The sequence below is a fragment of the Cervus elaphus genome, chromosome 33 (genome assembly GCF_910594005.1).
Source record: "Cervus elaphus chromosome 33, mCerEla1.1, whole genome shotgun sequence".
NCBI classification, from domain to species: domain Eukaryota; kingdom Metazoa; phylum Chordata; class Mammalia; order Artiodactyla; family Cervidae; genus Cervus; species Cervus elaphus.
In genome coordinates, this window is record NC_057847.1 from 62468533 (window position 1) to 62494124 (window position 25592).

Below are 25592 nucleotides of genomic sequence, written 5' to 3' on the forward strand. Positions count from 1 at the left end.
AGCACTCAGGCTCTTCTTGGTTGTGGTTGCGCGGGCTTTCTCTAGTTGCAACACTTGGGCTTAGTTGCCCCGTGGCCTGTGGTATCCCCAACCAGGGATAGAAGTCGTGTCCTCTGCATTGGAAGGCAGATTCTTAACCTCTGGACCAACAGGGAAGTCTCAGCACCTCTGGTTTAAATGAAATAGTCCATATGTGTGGTGAAGAATCCCCCTGCCAATGAAGAAGACATGGGTTTGATCCCTGGGTCAGGAAGATCCCTAGGAGAAGGGAATGGCAACCCACTGCAATATTTTTGCTTGGGAAAGCCCATGGGCAGAGGAGCCTGGCAGGCTACAGTCCATGGGCTTGCAAAGAATTGGACACGACTGAGCCACTAAACAACAATGAACACAGAACTTTAAAGAAAAGAACTAGAAAATACCTTGTTAAATGGTTGGTTGACGATACATTTAATTTTTAAGTAAGTTCCTTTCAAGGTAAGGGACCGTGTTTTCTATGAAGAGTAGAAGGTGACATCTCACAAACGGTAAACGCTGATAAGAAACTCTACGGGAACTCAGCTCCCATTCATAGAAGTCTGCGTGCTGTGATACGCACTCACACTCCCAAGTTTCACTTTGCATTTCTGGTTCATCAAACTATCAGATTCAAGGCTGAAAGTCAAAGTGAAACCCTCACGAAAAAAACCACACTGATTTTTACCTGCTTTAATCTCAATGTTTTGAGAAACTAACATGAAATCAGTCCAGTTCACTCCATACTTACTTTTTGGGGCATATAAAATACCTCCAGTGAAGTGTCAGAAAATTTGACTTGTCTCAAAAATGTTCACCAATGAGAGGGGTTTTGATTAAATCCAAAACTTTCACAATGATTTTTAAAAGTTTTTAAAGACTCCTGCTGAGTGTTTCAATTAAGTCAAATATTTAAAAATTAAAAGAGGAAAAACAAGGCACATCTAAATTTCAACCAGTGATAAGTGCTTTGTGAAAACCTGAATCCCTCAAAATAAATGCCAAAAGTAACTGTGCAACTTTCTCCATTAATATGCATACAATAACACTGCCAAACCAAAGAGAGAGAAAGAGAAAGGGTTTAAAAGCGTGAGAGCAGACGGGAAGGAAAGAGGAAGAAAGTTGGGGTGGGGGGGAACCAAAGATGAATTTCTTTTTCACCCATTTCTGGAAAAGGTAGAGTTTTCACCTATGATTACTAGAAGAGGTCTGGTCTGAAATGCTTGAGTCAGACCGAGTCAAATTGGTCTGTCCCGTTTACCTGGGGCAATCTTCATCATATGTGGATAGCATCTCGGGCACTTTTCTGCCTGTGTCTCTGAAAGCATATCACAGGGGCCAGCCCAGTTTCTGTAAGGCCTCAGGGAAGCCAAGAGTCAAATGGAAGAAACAGAAAGGAAGCCAAGAGTCTAACCACTGGGAATGTGCAAACAGCAGAGCCAGAGTGGCCGAGTCAAGGACCAGTCGAGGTCACAGAGCCGGAGTTGGTCAGGTGGGAACAGGTCGGCAGCACAGAGAAAGGAAGAGTTGGAGGCAGTTCCTAGAAGACTGACTAATGCGAGCATTTGGAGGCTTAATTATCCCCTTAAGGAAAAAAAAGAGAGAGAGAGAGAACCCTAGGCCTGAGTTTGCTGTCTGTACTGATAAAATTCAAAGGGCCCCAAGTGGGAATTCCTCAGAGGTTATGATGAGAAGAGGGCTTCCCCAGTGGCTGAGCAGTAAAGAATCTGCCTGCAATGCAGGAGCCTCAGAAGACTGGGGTTCAGTCCATGGGTCGGGGAGATCCGCTGAAGGAGCGTATGGCAACCCACTCTAGTATTCTTGCCTGGAGAATCCCATGGACAGAGGAGCCTAGCGGGCTACAGTCCATGGGACCACAAAGAGTCGGACAGGACTGAAGCAACGCAGCATGCATGCACGAAGATGAGAAGAGACAGAACTCACCCGCCCTCCTGGGCTGCATGCCCAGTTACACTGCGCACCCCAGCTGGTGGTGACATCCTTATGGGCAGTGGCTCCTATCTCTGGGTCCTTAGGGCCTAATCCAGTGGCTACTGTTTGCTAGACAGTCAATGCAAGTGCTCAACTCAGTGACTAAGTGGACAAATGGTTATGAGAAACTACTTGATACTTTCTATCTTAACTGTCTTAGGATGCTTTAAGATATTTGTCCCCAAGGTCAATTGAATGTCATCAATCTCTAGAAAACCCTGTAACTGCTACACACTCAGTTTGCCTTCTCTAGAATGACGGAGGCTGCTAGTTTTCTGGAAACCCACAAGGAAGTATCTTACAGGCAGCCCATCTTCCCGCCTTTTTGCCTGTAAACAAAGTCTCTCTTTGCCTCAAAAATATAGTATGTGTGTTGCCAAGCTGCAAATAAACCGTTGAAAATTAAACCACAGAGCAGCATTTTAATGAGAACATGATTACCTAACACCCCAGTGTGGTTTCAGATGGCCTTGTGCCAACCTTCCAAAACGCTACCAGAAGTTCAAAGTAAAGAGGAAAAAAAAAAAAAAAACATGTGATTACCATCCCCTTAGTGAAGGTAGCTCTCTTGGATGGCTTCCAGAAAGATTTCTCTAGAAGGACATATGTTATTGGTGTCTGCAGTTAACAAAACTTTTTCTTCCTGTTTTGAAAAGTTTGAGAGAGAGAGAGAAGGGGGGCCAGCCCTTGAATTAGTACATGATGTCCTGAACTAGGTGTTTTTAGCACCAAAGCTCTGCTGCCAGCGTCAGTACCCAGTACCATCTATCTCATCAACTCACCTTTGTGCACGCACTTGCTATTTCTGTAGCCTAGGTTACAAGACCGCAGGTGTTGATGCTCCACTGGCCCCACAGAACAAAACCCATGCAAACACGGTTCCTCCCTGGTGGGCAGCTCATGCTGAGCATGTCCAGCACCAGGCACAGAGGAGGGGAGGGAGGCGCTGACCCCATGTCGGGGTCATTTCTCAGGGGCATCCTTTCCTGGGTGCTTCAGTGCTAAGGAAGCACTGAAGCACCCGGGGTTGTGGTTTCATTTCCACATTGGGTTTCCTGAACTGTCTTTTGCAGTTGTCTTTGCACTGATGTAACGACAACAAGATTGCCCCAAGAGGCCACAGGCAAAAGCAGGTCACAGAGCTGGAAGACACAGGAGTGCAATCTCATGATTCCACAGATGAAGAAATCCAGGCCCATAGGAAATTCAGAGATTCAACCAAACACACACAACTACTCAGCATCCTGATTTCCAAGCTGCAGGTGTTGCGCTAGACACACTATCTCTGATTCCTTTGCATAACACAGTAACTTAAACAACCACCTGCACACAACTTGGTGGGCACAGAGTAGGCATAATAGACACTACTTTCCACCCTTGCCAAGCATTCAGCATTGTGCTAAACCCCAAAAAGGATAAGTGAAAACATACCATAGACTTCTTTTTTTTCAAAACTGGGGTATAGTTCCTTCGGGCCTTCTCTGGGAGCTCAGCTGGTAAAGAATCCACCTGCAGTGAAAGAGACCCCGGGTTGATTCCTGGGTCAGGAATATCTGTCGGAGAAGGGATAGGCTACCCACTCCAGTATTCTTGGGCTTCCCTGGTGGCTCAGCTGGTAAAGAATCTGCCTGCAATGCAGGAGACCTGGTTTGATCCCTCCATTGGAAAGATCCCCTGGAGAAGGGAAAGGCTACCCACTCCAGTATTCTGGCCTGGAGAATTCCATGGACTGTATAGTCCATGGGGTCACAAAAGAGTCGGATATGACTGAACAACTTTCACTTTCACTATAGTTGCTTTAAACATTGTGTTAGTTTCTGCTATACGACAATGTGAATCTATTATATGTATACACATATCCCCTCCCTCTTGGACTTCCCTCTCATCATCCCCCCATCCCACTCCTCTAGGTCATCACAGAGCACTGTACAGCAGGTATTGGATACATGTCAATCCCAGTCTTCTAATTCATCCCACTCCACATCCCACCCCAACTCCACACATCTATTTTCGATGCATTTCTATTCCTCTCCTACAAATAGGTTCATCCATCCCATCTTTCATACCATAGACTCTTGCCCTCAAGAAATCATAAAATCTTAAAGGTAGCAACCTATACACATTAGGCATAGAAACAATACAGATGAAAGCAAAGTAGGTGCTCAATAGCATCTCATACAATGAAAAGCGAAATGCTTTCTTCTTTACTCTCTTCACTTTGTTGACATAATGGTTTTGTATTCATTTGTATATATTCCTTTATTAACATTCTTTTCCATTATGGTTTATCACAGGAAATTGAATATAGTTCCCTGTGCTATATATTAGGACTTTATTATTCATTCATTCTAAATGTGATTTTTGTCTTCATTTTGATATTGCCTCTTTCAGGAAGCCTTCCTGGGTTTGGTTCAGGTTGGATTCTAAGTTCCTGTGCACTTGTCTGGGTCCCTGTGAGCCCTTTGAGAACAAATTCCTGATCAGACTTGGGTATTCCCATGTCGGGTGCCTGGAACATAGATGGTACTCAGTAAATGTCTGGGGGAAAAAAAAAACTGAATGTCAACTGAAAACCTTTTAGTCATCAAACGGGATTGGAAATAGGCTCTAAAAACAGGAAGGATGTGAATAAATGCAGAAGGGGGCCCAGAAATGGATGGATAACAGCTTCCCCATAGAAAAACCACCCCAGTCTATGCTGGTGAGAAGTCAGTGAGGACACGCTCAGTAATGGAGTAGTCATCCTGGATGAAGAGGACCAGGAAGGTGCTGTTGGGTAAGTCAGATAAGGCCAGACTCTGGGTGGTCAGGGAGGTTAAATGCATGATGGTGACTGGCCAGAAGTAAGGTGTGTTGCTCTTTAAAAATAAGAGAATTAGGGAAAACTCAAACTGGGAGAAAGCTGTGCACGGCAAACTACTTAGCTCAGTTTTAGAATCTGATTTTGAGAAGCATTTTTCCTACACTTGCAAAGAAAGCTTTCAGGCTTCCCAGTGGTAGCTGGGGTTCTCCTCCCTTCTCAATTTTGAAGCGTTGAACACCTGAAAAGACAGGCTGAGTTTCACCTTAGGAAAATGCAAAATAGTCAGCTGCAGTGACAAAAAACAATGAATTGCAATCTCAATCACAGACTTCTTTGAAACACTGTGCTAAAGGGAATTCTGAAATTCTGAAAGGACCACTGACTCATTCAGCTAGTGGGCCAGGGTGAACATTTTAATGTGGTAACCGGGACTGAGGAAACCACTTCTCTGTGGGGAGCTGATGGTTCTGAGTCCTCATATCTGGATGCCTTTACCAAACAAACAGAGTATCTTTCACTTGGGGGCACCTGGTAGGCATTTACGAAAAGAAAGGAGTTCCGAGAAGAAGAACTATAATTATCAACGGCAGAGAGGGCTCGGTTTCTGCTGTCTTCGTGGCTCATCCACAGAATGATCAAAATCAAAGAGCAAAATAGTTTGTCTGGGAGAGGGGAGGTGTGAAGGAGGAACAAAGAATCCTAAAACAGTGGGATTAGGGATATTAAATATGCTCCCCCCCCAACATCCAAGGCTGAAGCATTACCTTGTGGGCAGCCATATACTAAGTAAAACCCCGCAGATATTCTATGCCAACTCATGCCATTCTAGCAAGACATTAACCTAGAGAAAATGCCAGGACAATGAGAGGCTGGAGGAGAGAGAAAGCATATTGCTATGGACGCCTAGCTGTTAGGCAGTCCTGGACTGTTGCTGGTGATATCAATTCCAACCTAGAGTAGACTCATAGTAGAAAAGTCTGACTCATCTCTAAGGAAGAGCCTTGAACAGGTTCATAATTGTTCTGCCTCTCCCCAAGGTAAGGTCACCTGGAGGTTCTTGATTTAGAGACCTAAACATCCTGTGGTCTGAGATGTCATTGCACGGAAGGCAACGACAACCCCACATGGATGCAGAGAGTTAACGTGATTAGCCTCACTAGAGACAGCATCCCATTCTTGAGGTCCATCTGCAAGCAGATTTGAATTTCTAAGTGGCATTTCAACCCAAGTTCTGTGTTCCTTGGGATCCATGTGACCAACCTCCCAGGTGGTACTAGTGGTAAAGAGCCCGCCTACCAATGCAGGAGACATAAGAGACACAGGTTCAGTCCATGGGGTCAGGAAGATCCCCTGGAGGAAGACATGGCAACCCACTCCAGTATTCTTGCCTGGAGAATCCCATGGATAGGGGAGCCTGGCAGACTACAGTCCATGAGGTCACAAAGAGTTGGACATGACTGGAGCAACTTAACACACACACACTTCTAACGAGAGAGTCACCCCTCAAGGACCAGGTAGGAGATGTTGGGGTGAACTGCTGCCTTAGAAGCAGCATGTTGTCACCCACACACTGGAGCAGCCATAAGAAATGGTGGTTGCCATCTTCCTGCTCCCCATCAGCCTCTGGAGGCATCCAGTGAGGTGCCCCCTGCTATGGGGTACAAGAGAGAACATGCAAACATCTGCTTCCCTGGTCCTACACTCCTTCACATAAAGAATGATGTGAGCTTCTGATGCCCTTCTCTTCCTTCTCCCGCGTCCTCAACACGGGCTTCTATTGGCTGCTAGAGAATGGTATCCTCAGCCCAGGTCCAGCACAGGGCAGGTGTGTCGCAGGTTGATGTTGATGGCTGGACTCATGAGCAAGAGGTAGGCACCACTTTGCATTATCATCATTTTGATGAGGAAACCAAGGTCCCAAAACATCAGGTAATTTGCCCAGAATTGCTTGGTTAGTAAATTCACATCATTTAACTCCAGAGCCCAAGCACGAAAGCTGATTCATCTCGTTTGCTCAAGGTAGTCTGGATGGATGGAGGAACTGGGTGTGTCAGAACCTTCTTAAAGAACACTTCCCCTCCCCTGATTCCAGCAGCATCAGTTTCCTACTTTGGGGCAAGCGCCTGCTTTATGCTTGCCAGTCGCAGTGGTGGGCTCAAGGTCACAACTGTTTATACCTCCTCAGGAGCTTGTCACACCCAGTGTTCCCCAGTTTCATTTGTACATTGAGGTTCCAACTGCCAGTCCCCAGCCGGCACACTGGTTTCACTTCCCTGGGCCCTAATTCATCCGTTTTTTGAAATAGGGATCTATCTACCAGGGTGGGTGTGAGAAGAAAGAAGAGGGGCATGAAAATATAACCGCAGAAGCCTCACCATGACGCTGTTCATGCATTAGTGAGCACTTCACAAACAAAAAACCTTTTAATAGGGTATTTGTGTCCTTTCTTAGTAGTCTTCTGTCTTGACTCTGGCCGACATCAGAATCACCTAGAGCATTTTTTAAAAATACAAACACCAAAGACCTCATTTCAGTCTTACCAAATCAGAAACACCAAAGTTGAGGCCCAGGGATCTGAATTTTACATACCAGTGATTCTAATTAACTTACCTAGTGATTCTAATCAACTTATCTAGTGGTCGAATTAGTACCTAGTAGTAGTAGTACCTGGTATGTAGGGGCCTGGGCAGAATTCAATATACACCCTTCCAGGAGTTTCCGTAAGGTATTCCCACCCAGGATGGGGGATAGATTTCCAGGACCTGGAAGCTGCTTCCCAAATAACAGCCTTCTTACTTGGCTGGTTCTTAGTTGGTAGCTCCCTGCCGCAAGCCAAGTGGTACTAGCATATGGAGAAATATTCCTTTCATCCCATTGCACTCTGCTTATCTCCCAAGCTCTCTCCCTGGCAGTTCAAGCAGGGGTAAGCTCCAGGTACAGACAAAAACTCTGCTCCCTCCAAGCTGCCTTTTCTCTGCCAAACCAGAAAATCACTTTTAACAACCACAAAGTTTCATGAGCCACCAGATGAAAGCTGGTCATGCCCTTAGTGTCTGTTGATGGAGAACATGCTTAAACACACACATACACCCATAAACCCCAAAACAAATTATGGATTCAAGAAAACTTTCAAATAAATTTTGTATTTCATTCACCACAGGCCTGTCCATCTGTACTCACTTGCATCCTACCAGTAAATGTCCACCAAAGGATCTAGTCATGGAATAGCAGTATTTGAAAGGAGCCACCAGTGTATAACTAAAAAGCCAGAAAAGTGACCTGAGGTCAAGAAAAAAAAGAGAAAATGGATCTGAAGATAAACTTTGCCCGTAGTGAAGTGTACCAGGGGCCAGCCTTGAGCCTCACTCAGGAACCAAAGTTGAACACTCAAAGGCAGACCAGGGAACTTCCATGGTGGTCCAGTGGTTAAGACTCCATGTTCCCAATGCAGGAGTTGCTATTCAATCTCTGGCCAGGGAACTAGATCCCACATGCTGCAACTAAGAGTTCGCATGCCGCAACTAAAGATCCCATGTGCTGTAACTAAGACCTGGCACAGCCAAATAAATAGATAAAAATTTAAATAAACAAACAAAGGAAGACCAGAACACTCAGCAAAATAACTCTTATAATATTGTAGGAGTAAAGGTCTGGATGCAAGAGTGCCTGTTTCCTCAAAAACGACTGCAGCACAATTTACAAATAAAGGCACAAGTTTAGAGCAAGTTATTTTCAGTGGTCTGCTAAAGATTGTTTGCAGTTAAAGGGCCCTGAAATTATTTCAACTTCAGGCATTTGGGTAGGACTTCCCAAAAGTGTGTCCATCCAGGAGGTGAACGATGTGGCACTGTAGCCCCTCTGCAAACAGGATTCCATCTCTTCTGCAAAGCTTTCCTGGGGCACACTGGTTTGAAATGACTCCCTCCTCTGTCCTTTGGGCCTCAAACCTGGTGATTCTGATTCTGCGGGTCTAAGGAAGGGCAGATGCCATCAACTCCTTGTTTTTTGTAAATTCATCTGTGACCATAAAAGTTATAGACTATTAAACTGTTACTACACTAGAGATGTGGATTGAAGTTATTTAAGTTTCCTAAGACAGCCTCTTCTTTCCTTCTGCCTTTTCTCCCGTAACTCTTAGCACAGTACCTGCCTCTAATTGGTGTCCAATATCCACATATTGATTAGCTTTGACCTGGCAGTGTCCTACCCCAGAAACTGACCTCCAAATCAGACCCAGTCAGAGGCCTCAGAAATATAAGGATATAAGAAGCATCTTGAGATCTACATTTCTTTTTCTGGCCCGCCAGGTTTTGCCACCTCTGATACTTATCTTCTAACCATGTGTATGTTAAAAAAAAAAAAAATAGATGTGCATGTAGATGGAGTCACCCGGTGACATCAGTAATGGGATATCATCAGACACCCTGTTCCACACAAAAGCCCACAAGGCAGGTGCAACCAACACACAAACTTTGAAAACATAAAAGGATAAGCCTTCAGACTTTCTCTAAAGAGCATCACTCCCCCCCCAAATAACATCCTCTCTCCCGACCTCTATTCATCACACCCTAGCTGGAATTCCAATCACCCTGAGCTCCTCTGTCTTCCTCAACCCCACCTCGATGAGTCACCAGATGCCAGTTCCCCAAGATCTCTTTTATTCACTGGCCTCCTTCCAATTCCCACCACTGTCCACTGTCCAGACATCTACAACCTCCCACCTGAGCCATCCACCTCTGTTTCCTCCTTCCAACCCACTCTACACTCCACCTACAGATTAATTGTTCCAAAGCATGGTTCTGACCATACTATCCACCAACTCAAAATCTATACAGTTTCCCTGTTGTTTTTTAAAGTCCAGACCTCTCAGCCTTGCCTATAAAACCATCTATGATCTAGCCTCAGTGTGCCTCTCCAGAGATAATTCCAACCTACATTCCAATCAGACGGGCTGATCCTTGTTCCTGGCTCCAACATTTTGTTTAAGCTTTCTCATTTCAACCTGAATGTCTTCCTTCCTGCCCAACTCTGTCCAAGTTAAAATCCTACCCACTCTAGTTACATCTCCTGGGTTAAAGATATCCTCCTTCTCTACTGGACCTTGTTTCTACTTCACTTACACTGTCCATTCTGCTCTGGCTTGTGTCACATTTATCTGTGTCTATATTATCTCACATGCTGGACTGTAGAGTCTTGAGACCAAGGATTATATGCTATTTGTGCTGTATGTTTAGTTGCTCAGCTGTGTCCGACTCTTTGCAACCCCATAGACTGTAGCCCACCAGCCTGCTCTGTTGGTGGAGATTCTTCAGGTAAGAATACTAGAGTGGGTTGCCATGCACTCCTCCAGGGGATCTTCCCAACCCAGGGATCGAATCCACATCTCCCGCATTGCAGGTAGATTCTTTACTGTCTGAGCCACCAGGGAAGCCCTAGATAAATATGCTATTTATCTAGTTTCTATCCCATTGCCTAGAAGGGCTGTGCACATCACAGGCACTCACAGCAGTTTGTGACAAGAAGGAAAGAAGAAAGAAGGGAAGGAAACAGGCACTGAAGAGGCCTCGGCAATATAAGAAAGGAGCTCAGAAGGGGCCAGAGAGAACAGGAAGAGAATCCACTAAGCATGTGGGGGGGGGGGGGGGCGCAAACTGAAGAGCACAGGGACCCTACTTAATGCACTGAGATGACCTGAACGGGCAGGAAGTCCCAAACGGAGGGGATATGTATATGTATGGATGATGCATTTTGCTGTATCGTAGAAACTATCACAACATTGCAGAGCAGCTATACTCCAATAAAAATTAATTTAAGAAAAATAAAGACATGGAAAAATTTTAAATGCTATGGAACAGATTCTGGCAGCATGAGAGTGTGTGTTCCAGATCTGAAAGGGGAGAAGAACCAAAGAAACTTGCTTGCACCATGAGAGGACTTACAGCAACCTTGATTTGATCCCAGGGGCAGACTCTATCATCCTGTTCTCTCCCCTATCCCTCACAGCAGGGCTGGGGTCTCCAGGTGGAAACTTGGTTCCTATGATTTATGAAACCTGAACGGGGAGAAACTGGCCTTCCTCATACATTCCACCTAGACTTAACTAAAATATCTTGTCTCTACAATAATTAACTTCTAATTAGTATCACTGCAGTTTACAAAGTATCTTCATCCATGACCCAGTACCATCCTTGTAGCAGTGGTGCAGGGTAAGTGGATAACATGATAGCTACACCCTGAGAGTCGTCTGGCACTTTAGAGTCCACAAAGCATTTTGTCTGTCAGGGACATTCCGTGTGGTCTCCACTCACCTTTCCATTAGTTCCTTAAACCCCTGTCACACCTAGGGAGACCCATCTCCTCCGGTTTCCAGGACACAGCCTGCTATTTGATACTTCATCATCTTCATAAATGTGAGACAAATAGGTGGGATGAATGGACAAATGGGTCGAATTCCTTTTAGCTCTTCACAATCTTCCCCTCCAGAAGCCAGGTCTTCTCAGAGAGGACTGGAGTAGCAGCACCCCAGGGACCCTCTGAAGTCCTCTCATGGCGGCGAAAGGGGGTGTTCATCACCAGACGGGCACACCTGGCATTCTTCTGTTGCCTCAGCTTCTGTGGAAACTCTGGAAGGGGACTCAGGACCAGGGAGATGATGGGACCCACAGCACTGCCTCTGGCCAGCAAAGAAACACAGACACGTGTGTAAACTACCTCTGCCCCGAGCAACAGATGGAAGGGAGAGCTCATGCAGTAAAACCCACTTCCTCTGCTGCTGAGACAAAAGAGGAGAGCTCTATACTCACTACAAAGTGGGACGGGGAGCAGGGGAGAGAAATTCTGACTGTATTGGTTTATTTTTGTCAATTTCTGACTCTTATGGATGCCTCACACACCCCCATTTTCAGCTCTTCTGTAGAATTCATTCGAGACAGCTCATTCTGTTCACGGAGGACTCAAAAGACATGGGGCCAGAGACTACGGACTATGTGCGGTCTCCTGCAGGTCAGGAGAGCAGGGCATTCTAAATGATTTTTTTTTACTTAAGGTGGGGGTAAAGCAGGTATTTTTGAGGAGAAAATAAAGCGTAAAAATGGAAAAATATATATTAATACTTAATCGTGTATTTTTTTCATATTTGGAAAACAACTTGTTTCACAGGACAAACTTTAGAAAGCTAGCACAGTTCAACAAAACCCTCTAGGCTGGTGGAGAATGGGCAGGAAAAATATCTTCTCTACAGTCAAGGCTTTCAAGGACAAGGCCAGAGATTTCTCATGGGATGTACCTGGAAGGACGGCCAATCAAATGTCAATGTTTAGCATAAAAGGGCAGAGACGGTCTTTACCTACCTGGAACCAGGCAGCCTGTCTAGTGACCCTCAGCACTTGAACTTTTAAGCAGAAGCTCAATTCATGGTAGTGCCCGAAGCAAGCCTGTCCGTTTCTAGAACTGATGCTGGGGCACAGGGCAGACACAACAGAGAGGAGGGAAAGGAGTTGCTTCTGAGGCATCAAAAAATTCAGAAATGCTGGATAACACAGGTTTCTGAGGTGCTTGGTTATGATGGTGTGATTCGGTGTATGTCAGTGTAGGCGTAAGAGAGAAGTTAGGGGAGGGTCTTTGGTTGAAGGTGTGAAGGTGGCTCTTTTTTTAGCCTGGCCAATTGCCAAATTATGACCAAAAAAACCTCAGCACACCCCATATGGGGTGGCAAGAAAAGGAATCAGAAAAAAATCTTCCCCTCCAAAAAGTAACCAGCTGCCAGGACCCTAACCCTGAAGTGAAAATTTACTTGGCAGAGAAGAAAAGTCCTACCCAGTCCTGAGGAGCCTAATTGAAATCACTTAAGCGGGAAGCTTGAAGATGGGGCTGGAATGCCCTCTCATTTATCATCAAAGATAAAGTTCTCAGCAACCTGGATGTGCAAATGGGGAGCTATTTGTGGAAAGGATTCATCCAAGTTGTTCACAGTTAGTTGTTCAGCATGTCACCAAAGAGGTCATTCTCCTCTGCCCCCAAACAACCAATAAACTATCTGCATGTGAGCTGATTTCCGAACCACAAAGGGATCACGGGGCAGACTCGGGATGTTTGGTGGCTGCTCCCTCTGAGGAGCTACCCCTTCGCAGCTATCAGAGACAAGAAGGGCTGCACTTGGCAATGTGGCCTGAGGAACCACAGCCCGGAGGATAATGCCCAAACTGGTTAACCACAGGGATCAATGAGTGGAAAAACATGAAAGAATATCTGAAGCATAAGACCCTGATATTTTTAAATAACTCTGAAAATGATTTCGTTCCCTCCATTTAAAAAGAAATCGCTCCACCACAGAGCCATCCTCAGTTGACAGAGATTCCAGGAAATGCCCTGAGATTTTCGATTGAAAGAGAGGGGTCTGAGGGTCAGCTAGAGGAGAAAGCAAGGTTTTCTCCAGGCAGCCATCAGCACCTGCTAAAAAGAAACCCATTTAGGCATGGATCTTCAGACAATCTTTTAAGTATTCATTTTCACCTGGCTTTCCCCTAATGTAATACCAAGCAAAGATGGGGTTAATCTCACCCTTGATGAACTGCTTTCCCACTGTTTTCTTTTGTCGAGTACATCAGAAAGTCTCAGGAGGCCTTAAAAAGTCTAGCACTAAATCTTTTGAGTCACTTAATCCCCAAATCTTCAACGTTTGGAGATAATTTCCTTTATGAAAAGAAACCCTAACCTGGCCCTGTTCCGCTCTCAAACTTGCTAATGGAACAAAGAGGCCTCTCATTAGACTCATCCCTGCGGCTGCAGAAATACATGTCTCAGGAAGGGCAGGCAGGTTTCACTTAACCCTAGGATAGTTTTGGCTGCTGCTCTCTTTGGCTTCCTCCTGTGGCATCTCATCCAGCTGAGCTCTGGCTAAATTAGACCCAGTAGATGGAAAACTGGGCAAGTGGGTGCCTAGGAAAAAGGGCTGTCCTGTGGTCAGGCTCACCCATCAGTGAATGGGCTCCCTTTCTGAATAATGGGCTGTCCATTCCCAGGAGTGTTCAGAATGAGACTACCCTATATGGTTATAGAAGGAGCTCCTTGGAAAGAAGACCAAATGGGTTCCCAACCCCGGATCTGAGTCTCTGTAACTCAGGAGCGGGCTTTCAAGGCACATATGAGAAACTTTATGACTTCTCTTTCCTCCCTCCATCACATGTCTCTCTTCTGCCCCACAATTAGAAGTAAGAACTTTTCACACTTTATTGAAGGCTCTATTTCCCTTTACCTCACTTCTGTGGGTAACGGTGGAGAAAGCCATTTGCCCAGTTAATCAAAGGCCTCCAATGATAAGAAAGACATTTCAACAGCTGAGAAATAAGTCTATACAGTAATAATATCAGCTAATGTTTATTGAGGACTTACTAGGTGCCCCACACTGTGAGAAAGACTTTACATGCATTTGCCAATTTAGCCCAGCCAACAATCCAAAAATGGAAATGCTCTTGTTATCTGCCTATTACAGCTAAGGAAACAGACTTAGAGGTATGCTTGCCCGGCTGTGATGCTTCTGCATGTGGAGCTGGGAAAGATGTGAAGTTAGCACTCAAGAATCCATATGAGTTGGTTTCAAAGTCCTGTGCTCCGAACCACTAAGCTTCACTGTCCTTCTGGCCATCCTTCCACTGTCAGTCCTCCTGTTTAAAGAGCAGAGAAAGGAAGGCCCATCTTCCAGAAGGAATCTGCCCCCAAAGCTGGAAGGAATAACAGCCCAGCATGCATGCATCAAGGTAGTCAAGAAGCCTGAGAGCCTGGGAGTGGGGAAGGGTTTAGGAGAAAAAACAGAGCCACACAGAAGTTAATTCTCTTCAGGGTCCTAAATATTAACCTGAGTACACTGGGATCCGCAAGGGAAAAACAACTCAGGAAATCCAAAGTAATTGATTTCAGTCTTGGAGAAATGGACAAATTACGACACAGAGGCTACTGCGAAAGGATTCGGAGGCCAGTTCTGACTACTTGGCACTGTTTCTCTTGTGTGTATCCATTCCTTTCCTCCAAGTGTCCGAATCCCCAATTTTTCCTTTGATTCCTACTGCCAATACCTTAGGCCAGTGTAAACTGGAAGTTTATAAAGTTTTCGTTGGTTTGCTGTTTTGAATCAACATTTTAAAGTTGAGAGATTTCACATTTAAAAAATCAGGTCTTTCAGCTTCTCTTTTAAAAAAAATAGAAGATAAGGCTCAAATTCTCTCAGAGGGTAATCAAGGATGATGGCTATGGACAGGATATGTACCCTCTCCTGTTCTTCACAGTCTGCACCTCTCCCTAATGCCTCACTCATTTACAATATCTGCAGGTGTTTAGAATTTGCCTCAGGCCTACAAGTAGCTCTGGATACTTGTAGCCTGGTTGATCATAGCTTTGGATTTAGGAAATTGTTCATGCAAGAACACTGCATGCATTCCTTCTATACACACACACACACACACACACACACACACACACACATTTCCTATCCTGTCCTTTTGCTAATATAAAACTCTTGGTAGAATGATCTCAGAGCCCATCTGTATGGGTGATCAGACCGCCACATTTCTGGAAGGACCCTGACTCTGCCATGGATGCATAATTCTCTTTAGAAAGCAGACTGTCCACAGGGCTCTGGGTGTCTCCTCTTTTTATATAGCTGCCTGAGGTCACTGCCAATAAATTACTGGTTTAAGGAAAACAATGACAAGCCTTTTCCATGGGGAACAGAGTTTGCTCACTCAATTATTTCCTAAAGTCATGCCCTCTTTCCCAACTAGACACTATAATTTTTGAGGTAACAGGACTGAGTCCTGTTTGTTTTATTGTTTGTTCTTCTGATCCAGAAAGTCACACTGCACCTGCTACATGAGCCCAGCAAACTCTGCGAGTAATGCATCCTCCTGGCAGTGAAACTAGTCAAGTAATGATCATTGCACTGTTAATTAAGTGACTGCTTTGTTAAAATTACCTACCAGGGTGACTCTAAATTGGCTGTGTTTGTTTACCAGTCTAGCTTTTCTCTTTCTATTGTTCTTGACTGCTACAGAGAATTGATGGAAATCACAAATAAATCTCATCTTATCAAAATCAGACCTTTTAGAAATTCAAGACATGACTTGAATCTGGGATAAAAATATACCCAGAAAAACAGTAATAATTTTCCTAAATTGGTATATAGCTGAACGATGAGAGACTTAGGTTTATTTGCCAAAGTCATCTTTTACCTGTAGGTGTTGGAGACATAAGGAGTTGGGGATGGAGAGGGGCTATGTGTGGTTGCAGTGTGATGGCAGACCATTCTCCCACCTAATATCAACTTGGAAGTTGCTGACATTTAATAACAGTCACTTTGAGATTTGTAACCCTCTGCCAGAATTACATGGCCCTTGAGAAATAGCTTCCTTTTTTAAAAATTACTTGGGAAAATATTATCTTGATGGCAGTATCTCCTACTGCCATCAAGGAAGTTTGTATGTTTTTTTCTCTGTCAGAAACAAAAGTGGCAATTTTTCTTTTCAGAGACATGGCAGGAGCCAGCAAGGGTCAGGGGAACCTGGTGCTTTCAGAAACCCTTTAATGATGCTGCCTCCTGCCACCCACCATCAGGAGGAGGTCTGTCCCCCAGCCTTCTGTCCCCAACTGGCTCCAAACCTATTCGGGGACACAGTACAGCTTTCTCTCATGCACACACAGATACGCACACATGTACACACACTCACACACACAAACCAACCAGCTGCAGAGCAACAGGAGGTGGCAGAATGCTTGCCACTGTGTCACCGGATTTATAAGCATCTCCTCCAAAACATGGCCAAGACCAGTTACTCCCTGGGCTAAAGCCAGCCTGAGAACTTGGGGATCCTGCCAAGCCAACAGCCCCTAGGCCTAGCTCTGTTGCCAGAACCACACAGGAAAGTCATTAATTCACTAAACAAAGCTTCAGAAAAAGATTAGGGAGCCCATCATTTGTTTATCAGTGGGCTAGCTGCACAGAAGATATCTGAGCATTCACTTTAAGGAACCTAGAATATTTGGGGCTGAGGAGAAAAGCCATACACTCATTTTAAGATGGAATAACGTCACATAAATACACTCATTTTAAGATGGAATAATGTCACACAAATACACTCATTTTAAGATGGAATAATGTCACACAAGGGGCTCCCCTGGTGCCTCAGATGGTTAAGAATCTGCCTGCAATGCAGGAGACCCAGGTTCAATCCCTGGGTCAGGAAGATCCCTGGAGAAAGGAATGGCAACCACTCCAGTATTCTTTCCTGGAGAATTCTATGGACAGAAGAGCCTGGTGGGCTGCAGTCCATGGGGTCACAAAGAGTTGCAAAGAGATGACTGAGCATCTAAAAATTTCTAACGCTTTCACACAACGTCACACACAAAAAAAGATGCCACTCAAAGCTGTATGTAAGTAAATGCTGAATGACTTTCAGAGGAGGGAGCTCCAGAGGGTGAATCTCCGCAGTCAGAAAAGGCACATTGTGATGTTGAGGAGACAGCCTGGGCTTTGCTGCCGCACAGATTGCATGCAGATCCTCACTGTGTGATCACAGCCAATTTCCTCACCCTCTCTGGACTTAAGTTTGCTTACCAGTGGAGAAGAGGTGGTACGTGTTACAGGGTTGCTGAGGGGATTACATGAGGTCAGCTGCATAATCCAAGCCTTCAAAAAATGTTTGAGTTTTATGTATTGCTCTGTTTTGAAGAACATTAAAGAGGTAAAATAAAAATCAGTTCAGGTAGGATTAGCCCAGAAGAAAATGGTGCAAGACCATTCTTTGAAGAGGAAACTCACAGAAAAAGTTATCATATTTAGCAAATACTTTAGGAAGTGGAAAGGTATGAAAAGGGATTGTTTCTTTTTTTAAATCATATTGGCTTTTTCCTGAATATGAAAATATTTCATGTCTATTACAGGAAATTTGGAAAGCATAGTAAAATGCAAGGAATAAAGTTAAAAATCAAATACAATTTTGCACCCAATGAAAACTCCTATAAAACATTTTTGTTTTCTTTCAATCTTCTCCTAGCTTTAAATTAACTGAGATCACATTGTATACACAATTTGGAATCCTGCTTTTTGCACCTAATGTTTCATAAGTATTTGCCCTGTCATTAAAATTTCTTTGCAAACATCATTTGCAATGGCCATATGGAATTTCACATATGGATGTACCAATATTTTCTCAATTATTCCACCAACAGTGGACACTTAGGGCTGTTCAGATATTTCACTATTATAAGTAAAGCCTTGTGAATATATTTTTTGTGGTTGTTGCAAAATCCTCTTTCCTTAGGATAAGTTTCTACAGGTGGAATTACTGTTCTAAGATTCCTGCTGGATATAAAACATTTTCCACAAAGAGGTCCAACCCACATTCCCCCCAGACACAAGAGAGAGACAGTTGGTCTTACCAAATCCTGAGACCCAATATTATCTTTGGAAAGAAAATTTTTTTTTCCTAAGCTGACAGTCATGAAATAGCATTTCATTGTTCTCTTAACTATCTTCTTCCTTCTAGCAATATACCTAAGAGGATCTAAAGGAGTTCTCAGATAAAGGATAGGAGCTTTCTTTTGTCTGCAAACAATCAACAAATATTTAATGTGCAAATCATTTTGCTCTGGATTTATCCTCTCTCCTCTTTTTGAGTGGGTTTGGGAGATTCTGCTTTTCAGGTGTTAGCCATTGTGAAGATAAGAGTTTGAGGTACAATGCAGCTGACATTCTGAGTCAAAACATTGATTCTGCCACCACCAAGCTTCTTGAAAATCAAGCTATGGAACCTGTCTGAAATTCCAGCCCTTCAGCAGATAGAATGCCTGTCCTACCTAGCTTATGAAAATGTGAAGGTACTGATGTTTTATTAATGATTTTAAGTGTTTTTAAGACTTTTTTTTAAATCTGCATAATATTATCATTGACTGTATCCAATCATTATTGTGACCTAAATTGACAGTTTCTGAGAAACTCCAACATCAGCTTTCAGTGGATGAGAACCTTCACTGGCAAATACTAGGGAATGGGTCCAGAAAAAAGATAAAAATTATGCTCTGTGAAGAAAGGATTCCCAGTCTACACATTGTCTTGGGAATATCTCCAGATTGAAAGATTTTCTCAGGAAGAAAAGGAAGTGGTGCTTAGGGTCCCGTCTGGGCAAGCCTTCTGGCGACGGTCCCAGGGTGCGAGGTGTCCGGGGTCCTCCTGGTAACGCAACCACTGCTCCCGCCAGTCGTTAGCCGAAACTCACACCTCGGCCCCGCCTTCACTCACTCCTGCGGTCGCCCTCGCCGGTCTCACTGTTCATCGGCCCCGCCCCTCCCTGGGGCCCCGCCCCAGCCGGGCGCTGTGGGCGGGCGGCCAGCGGCGCGAGACTGGTAAGCACTGTCTGAGCGCCCACTGCAAACCCCAGCAGTCTGAGACACCTTTAAGCGTCCAGCCCCCACCCTTATTCCACCCTGCCAAGCTCTCCAACCGAATTTCTTACTGTTGCCAACGCCTGTTCTCCACATTGGGTCGGACAGCGGATGTGAGGCCCGTAGATCTGGGTTTGAGTTCGGCTTGTAGTCTCCGGGCAACCCTGGAATTTCATCTCTACAGATCTGCTTCTTGGTTTTGCTTTGTTTTTTAGATCTGCTTCTTGTTTCCTCCGCATGGGGGCCTTGTCAGGTTCACCGCTGTATCCCCAGCTCCTAAAACAGTGCGTGGCATGCAGTCAGCCCTCACTAACTATCTGTTGACTAAATGCATCTCTGTAATGATAACACCTACAGGGTGTTGTGAGAATGAATGAATCTGTGCAGCTACCTGGTGACATGTTAGGGAAGTACTGTTCGCTGAGTATCTCTTATAACACAGCACACTTTCTTAAAAGCACTATTCACGAACTGGTTACCTGGGAACACACATCTACTTCTCTATCACAATCTCCCTCCAGAATTACGCCAAATCATCCGACCTTCTTCTGAAAAGGTTTCCTGATTGTCGACACCTGACTCTGGCACTATTACGGTGGATGTGCATGTCTAGTTATATATGGTGGTGCTCTGAAGAAAGAATCTTTACTTGTTTCATTTTCTGAATGAACCGCATCTGCTCAAAGAGCAGGGAATGGACTCAAGATATTGGACCCACTGCTAGCATTGCCGCCTACTGGTCGGGTTTCTCCGGCAAGTCACTTCCCCTCTCTGGACCTCAGTGTCTTCATCTGTAGCTTTCCCGGGTCAGCAATACCACCCACGTGAGCGAGGATAGACGCGCCACACAGGGCGCGTCAATCGCCCGCGCTTTCCACCTCCTCCAAGCGCATCCTGCTTTCCCAAGTTGGGACACGCCTCCGGGATGCGCGTCCCAGCTTAAGACTCACGAGGTGACGGCGAGGTAGAGCTAAAGGTACCCGCCGAGGGCCTCCCAGGCTTACGCTGCCCGAGCGCCTTCCCCTCCGCCCCCCTCGCGTCCCCCGCCCCCGCGTCTGCCCCTCTCCTCCACCCCGCCTTTCTCCCCGCCCTGCCCTCCCGCCCACCCGCGCGGCGCATGCGCCGCCCGCGGAGCGTGTTTTTATAAAAGTCCAGCTTCGGCCAGAAACTTCAGTGTGTTGGCTGTGGCAGCAGGTAGCAAAGTGACCCTGAGGACTTGAGTAGCCGGTAGCCCCCGCGGCTGGAGAGCAAGCGGTTACCATGGAAGGGATCCGTGTAAGTCCAGTTTCAACCTGTTTTTACTTAAACGTGCAAACACCTGAATTTATAGCGCAACCGCTGTCTGAGTGGGCTGGAGCAACCAGAATATTGCAGGTGCCAGTGCCCCGGAGAAGGGGTGTGGAAAGGAGATTTCGTGCGCTTGGCTACAGGAGGGGAGAGGCAGGTTGGACTGAAATCTTTTTCTAAGTAGAAGGAGAAAAGATTGGGACGACCGTTTCAATGGTTGCATTTATCTCCCCACCCTGAGTTCTGCGGCGCGCGCCGGTTTTGCACGCTGTTTGCAAACAGAAGAACTCTCTGTGGAAAAGTGCAGAGATGAGCGCTCTGCCAGAGACCGGGGGTCTCTTCCTCGAGGGAGCGGGGGTTTCTTTCGGAGCAAATTACACGATCTGAATTTCGAGGTGGAGGGAGGTGCTCCCGGGCAGTTACCAGAGGGAGACTACTCCCCTGGTTAACTTCAGGCAAAGGCGCCTGGGAACCACTCTTGGCGTTGGGCGCGTGTTCACTAAACTCCGCTGCCCGCGGAGTTGTGCCAGTGACTGGGCACTTGCTCAGTTGAGCTGTCTGCGCGTTGGTCGCAGCAGGGAGGAGGTACCGGGAACAGCCCGCGCGCCTTGGGATCGAGGGAGAGAATTCGTGGGCGTCGCCAGCGCCGCGAGTGGGCTCCTGGGTTCTGGAGTTTTGGGGTCGTGCAGAAGCTGAAGGAGTATAAATGGTTACAGAGCAGCAGCACCCCGAGGTGTGTGCGGCGGGGACTGGGGGTGGAATGAAGGCTTGGAGGGGCACCTGGGCTGCCGGTGGTAGAGGTGCAGACAGGCAGGTGCAAGTGGGGAGACGGTTTGCCTCTCACCGCGCCCAGTTGCGCCATTCAACCGTCGGCGGTTTCCTGGAACCTTTTGAAAACCCCGTACTAGGGAGGCTTTTCGTTTCCCCCCGCGGCGCGCGATTCAAAGGCTCCCGCGGCGGAGCCGCCCAGCCTCTCCCCAGCACCCAGCAGTACTTGCCCCTGGCGTGCGGCGGGGCCAAACCGCTGGAACCGCAGTGGGCGGGCGGCAGGCGTGGGCTTGGTGGACGGCGGGGGGTGACGGAGCTGGATCACCCTGTCCCCAGCGCGCCCTCCGCCCGGAGGCTTCCCGCTGCAGACCTCCCACCGCATTTACTGGATCCTTGGCGGGATGGGAAGCGACTCGGGAGAGTGAGGAAATGAAACTTGGGGCGAGGACCACGGGTGTAGACCCCGTGACTTTCCCCTCCCATTAAAATTCTGTGCCCGCTAACGTCCCAGACGCGCCAAGTGATAAACAGAGGTTTGGCAAAGAAACGCAAGCCCCTGAAGAGCGCCCATGGGCGGGGGGGAGCGGTTACCCACTTCTGACACCCCTGCCCCCCAAGCACCAAAGCCCTTCATTCAAGGCCGCATTATCCTTCCTCACTACGTGTTGCTTGAAGTGCAGAATGGTAGGTGTTTAGACAGTCGTGGAGAAAACAGTGTTTCATGCCTTAGAATAAGAGTCTTTGGGACACCCCGCCCTTTCACACACACCCCCCAGTGCTTCTTCCTCCCGGCTTCCCTGTCCTGGCGAATCTTCGTAGAGAAAGTTAATCCCAGCTCCTCAGAACACGAGATTCTTCCCCCACTTCCACCCACGCTCCCATGCCGCCTTTGTGTTTTGTTTTGGTTTTTCTCCCCGGAGGTTTTTTTCTTCTCTCCAGTGGGCGGGGCAAAAGAGTTAGCAGAGGTGTGACTTTGGAACCCAAAGAATCTCATCGCCGTTTTGTTTTAAACAAAGAGTTTTGTAATTGGTTCTCCCAAAGAGGGATGTAATAAAGTGACTGTGGGGGGAAGATGGGAGGAGATCCGCAGGAGTCTAGAATTCCCTTGTGTTCTTTTTACCCCGGTGCTTTAGTGGGAGCAGAATTTCCTGAAGAAAGCTGGACTGAGTTGGTTTTTACAAATTGCTTTTTTAAAATACCAGAAACATTGTTTTGAAATTGGAGAATGCCTGCTGAACTTGAAAGTGAATGTCTGTTCCCTTGCCTGTTTTTCAGATATTCACTTCAGATAATTACACCGAGGAAGACATGGGCTCAGGTGACTATGATTCCATGAAGGAACCCTGCTTCCGGGAGGAAAATGCCCATTTCAACCGGATCTTCCTGCCCACTGTCTACTCCATCATCTTCCTGACTGGCATAGTGGGCAACGGATTGGTCATTCTGGTCATGGGTTACCAGAAGAAACTAAGAAGCATGACGGACAAGTACAGACTGCACCTGTCCGTGGCGGACCTCCTCTTTGTCCTCACACTTCCCTTCTGGGCAGTTGATGCTGTGGCAAACTGGTACTTTGGGAAGTTCCTCTGCAAGGCAGTCCATGTCATCTACACGGTCAACCTCTACAGCAGTGTCCTCATCCTGGCCTTTATCAGTCTGGACCGGTACCTGGCTATCGTCCATGCCACCAACAGTCAGAAGCCAAGGAAGCTGCTGGCTGAAAAGGTGGTCTATGTTGGTGTCTGGCTACCCGCTGTCCTGTTGACTATTCCTGATCTCATCTTTGCCGACATCAAGGTGGCGGATGAGAGGTACATCTGTGATCGCTTCTATCCCAGCGACCTGTGGCTAGTGGTGTTTCAGTTTCAGCACATTGTGGTCGGCCTTCTCCTGCCTGGTATCGTCATCCTATCCTGCTACTGTATTATCATTTCCAAGCTGTCCCACTCCAAGGGCTACCAGAAGCGCAAGGCCCTCAAGACCACAGTTATCCTCATCCTGACTTTCTTCGCCTGCTGGCTGCCCTACTACATTGGGATCAGCATCGACTCCTTCATCCTTCTAGAAATCATCCAGCAAGGGTGTGAGTTTGAGAGCACTGTGCATAAGTGGATTTCCATCACCGAGGCCCTAGCTTTTTTTCACTGCTGCCTGAATCCCATCCTCTATGCCTTCCTTGGGGCCAAATTTAAAACCTCTGCCCAGCATGCACTTACCTCTGTGAGCAGAGGGTCCAGCCTGAAGATCCTCTCCAAGGGCAAGCGAGGTGGACATTCTTCTGTCTCAACCGAGTCTGAATCTTCGAGTTTTCACTCCAGCTAACACTGAACTTTTATACATTAAAGAACTTTTTTTTGAAGTTACACATTTTTTCAGATGTAAAAGACTGACCAACACTGTACAGTTTTTATTGACTGTTGGATTTTTTTCTTGTATTTGTTTAGTTTTTGTGAGGATCAATTGACTTATTTATATAAATATTTTTTGTTTCATGTTGATAAGTGTCTAGGCAGGACCTGTGGCCAAGTTCTTAGTTGCTGTATGTCATTGTAGGACCGTAGAAAAGGGAACTGAACATTCCAGTGTGTATAGTGAAATCACTTAAGCTAGAAATGATTCTCAGCTGTTTGTAAATAAACGATCTCTCCATTCCAGTGGAACATTTTCTTTTTCCTGTTCTTAAATTCTTTGGTTATACCATGTGATTTTGCTGTAGAAGATGGCGTTTATAACCAAAGCCTGAAGTGATATGGAAATGCTGGTTTTTCAGTTTTCAGAAGTGGATTGATTTCCACACCTACAATGTACAGCCTTGTATTAATTAAGTTGTTAATAAAACTACATGATAAACCTACTTAATGTTATGTTCTGATTTCTATTGACATTCCTTTGGCTGGCAGAAGTCAAAAATAACAATAATAGATACGTGTATGGCATGTCAGATCCTGTCCTAGGTATTTAGTTGTCATATTTTACTTAATGCTTATCACAGCTCTGCTAGGTTCTAATATTTTGTAGAGCATGAAACCAAGCTATTGAAAGCCTAAGTGATTTGGTCAAAGTATAGTAAGTAAGAACAACAAATATTTCAAACCAGGCAATGTGACTTCAGTAACTCTTAATGCATGCAACTTTAGAAATATCCAACCAGTTCATATTCCTATGAAAGATAATATTCCTGAAGGATAGATGTGCATAAAAAAGGAAAGATATGCAATCCCACATCTTAGATTTTACTAGTATCCTCACCTGTGTACTCCAGATCTGTGCCAGCCAGGCATTGTATGCTCTTCTCACCTACTCCTCTCAATCTGGATGTCATCACATCCTTTTGACAGGTGAGGGAACTGAGGTTTAGAGACTTGCCATAACATGTACTTTCAAGGGGACATATCAGGAGCTTACTCCATTCATCCTTCCAGCCCTTGCTCTTAACCATTACCCACTGTTGTCCCCCAGAACACCTGGTAACAAGTCAACTGAACTGTTATTGAAAATAAAGCCAAAAGTGAATGTTTTCTTCATAAAATTAACTGTGCCCAAAATATCCCTCTTGCAATATCTTCTATGCAAATCTCAACACTTATTCTTAATCTATTGCAACATCTAGCACCTCAAGGGTTCAGCCAAGCAGATAAAAGTTAAATTGGTGCTTTCAGAGCTCAGAAGAAAGGTCCACTGAAGCAAGCTCCCCGTTGCCCACATTTTGCACAAGATTCTGGAGTCTTATGTAACATCAACCAAAGCTATTTACACTACCGTTGTGCAAGCCCCAGACTCTTGAGTAAATTTCAACTCTGGTCTCCATTTACAGATAATTTCTAAACTATAGCAGCCTTACCTGTCTTACTCTGTGACACAGACAGGGCACTCCAGACATGCGCTCTAAAGATAATAACCAGGATATAATTAAGGAAATATTTGGTCTACTTTTCATAATTGTTTCTGGCACAGAAGATCCATTTTGGAGGAAAATTGCAATGTCTTATCTTTCTGAGGCAAATCACATTTGTTGAAGGCAAATTATAGACCCTGTGAAGGAAATAACTTAATTACTTAGAATAGAATCCAATTTGGCTGTACATTTTTGCTGCAGTCTATGGAGCTGGTATAATTCAGAGTGGTATTCCTATTCCACTTGAGAAGACAATTAGATTTTACATAGGAAATTATCTTGAGGTTTCTTGGTTTTCCCTGGGAAGCCTAATTGGATCACCCTTCATTTAAGCATAGTTTTACATGTTCTCTCTCAAAGGCTTAGTCTTAAAGCCGTGACCATTGTAAAAGACTTCACTTG

General features: G+C 45.5%; 1 protein-coding gene and 1 long non-coding RNA gene across 2 annotated transcripts in view; one reads left to right on the forward strand and one right to left on the reverse strand.

Moving 5' to 3' along the window:
* LOC122688586 overlaps window positions 1–24663 on the reverse strand; it is a 40984-nt gene extending 16321 nt beyond the window's left edge. Inside the window, exons 1-2 of the long non-coding RNA XR_006339514.1 lie at window positions 24545–24663; window positions 3439–3516 (exon numbers count right to left, since the gene is read on the reverse strand). This is a non-coding gene — a long non-coding RNA (uncharacterized LOC122688586). The remainder of the gene's footprint in view (window positions 1–3438; window positions 3517–24544) is intronic.
* On the forward strand, window positions 20378–24149 carry CXCR4 (C-X-C motif chemokine receptor 4). The gene is made up of 2 exons (XM_043894673.1): window positions 20378–20515; window positions 22571–24149. Exons 1-2 carry the CDS (start codon window positions 20501–20503, stop codon window positions 23615–23617), a joined length of 1062 nt encoding a protein of 353 aa, XP_043750608.1. The 5' UTR covers window positions 20378–20500; the 3' UTR covers window positions 23618–24149.
* Window positions 24664–25592: the final 929 nt, after the last annotated feature.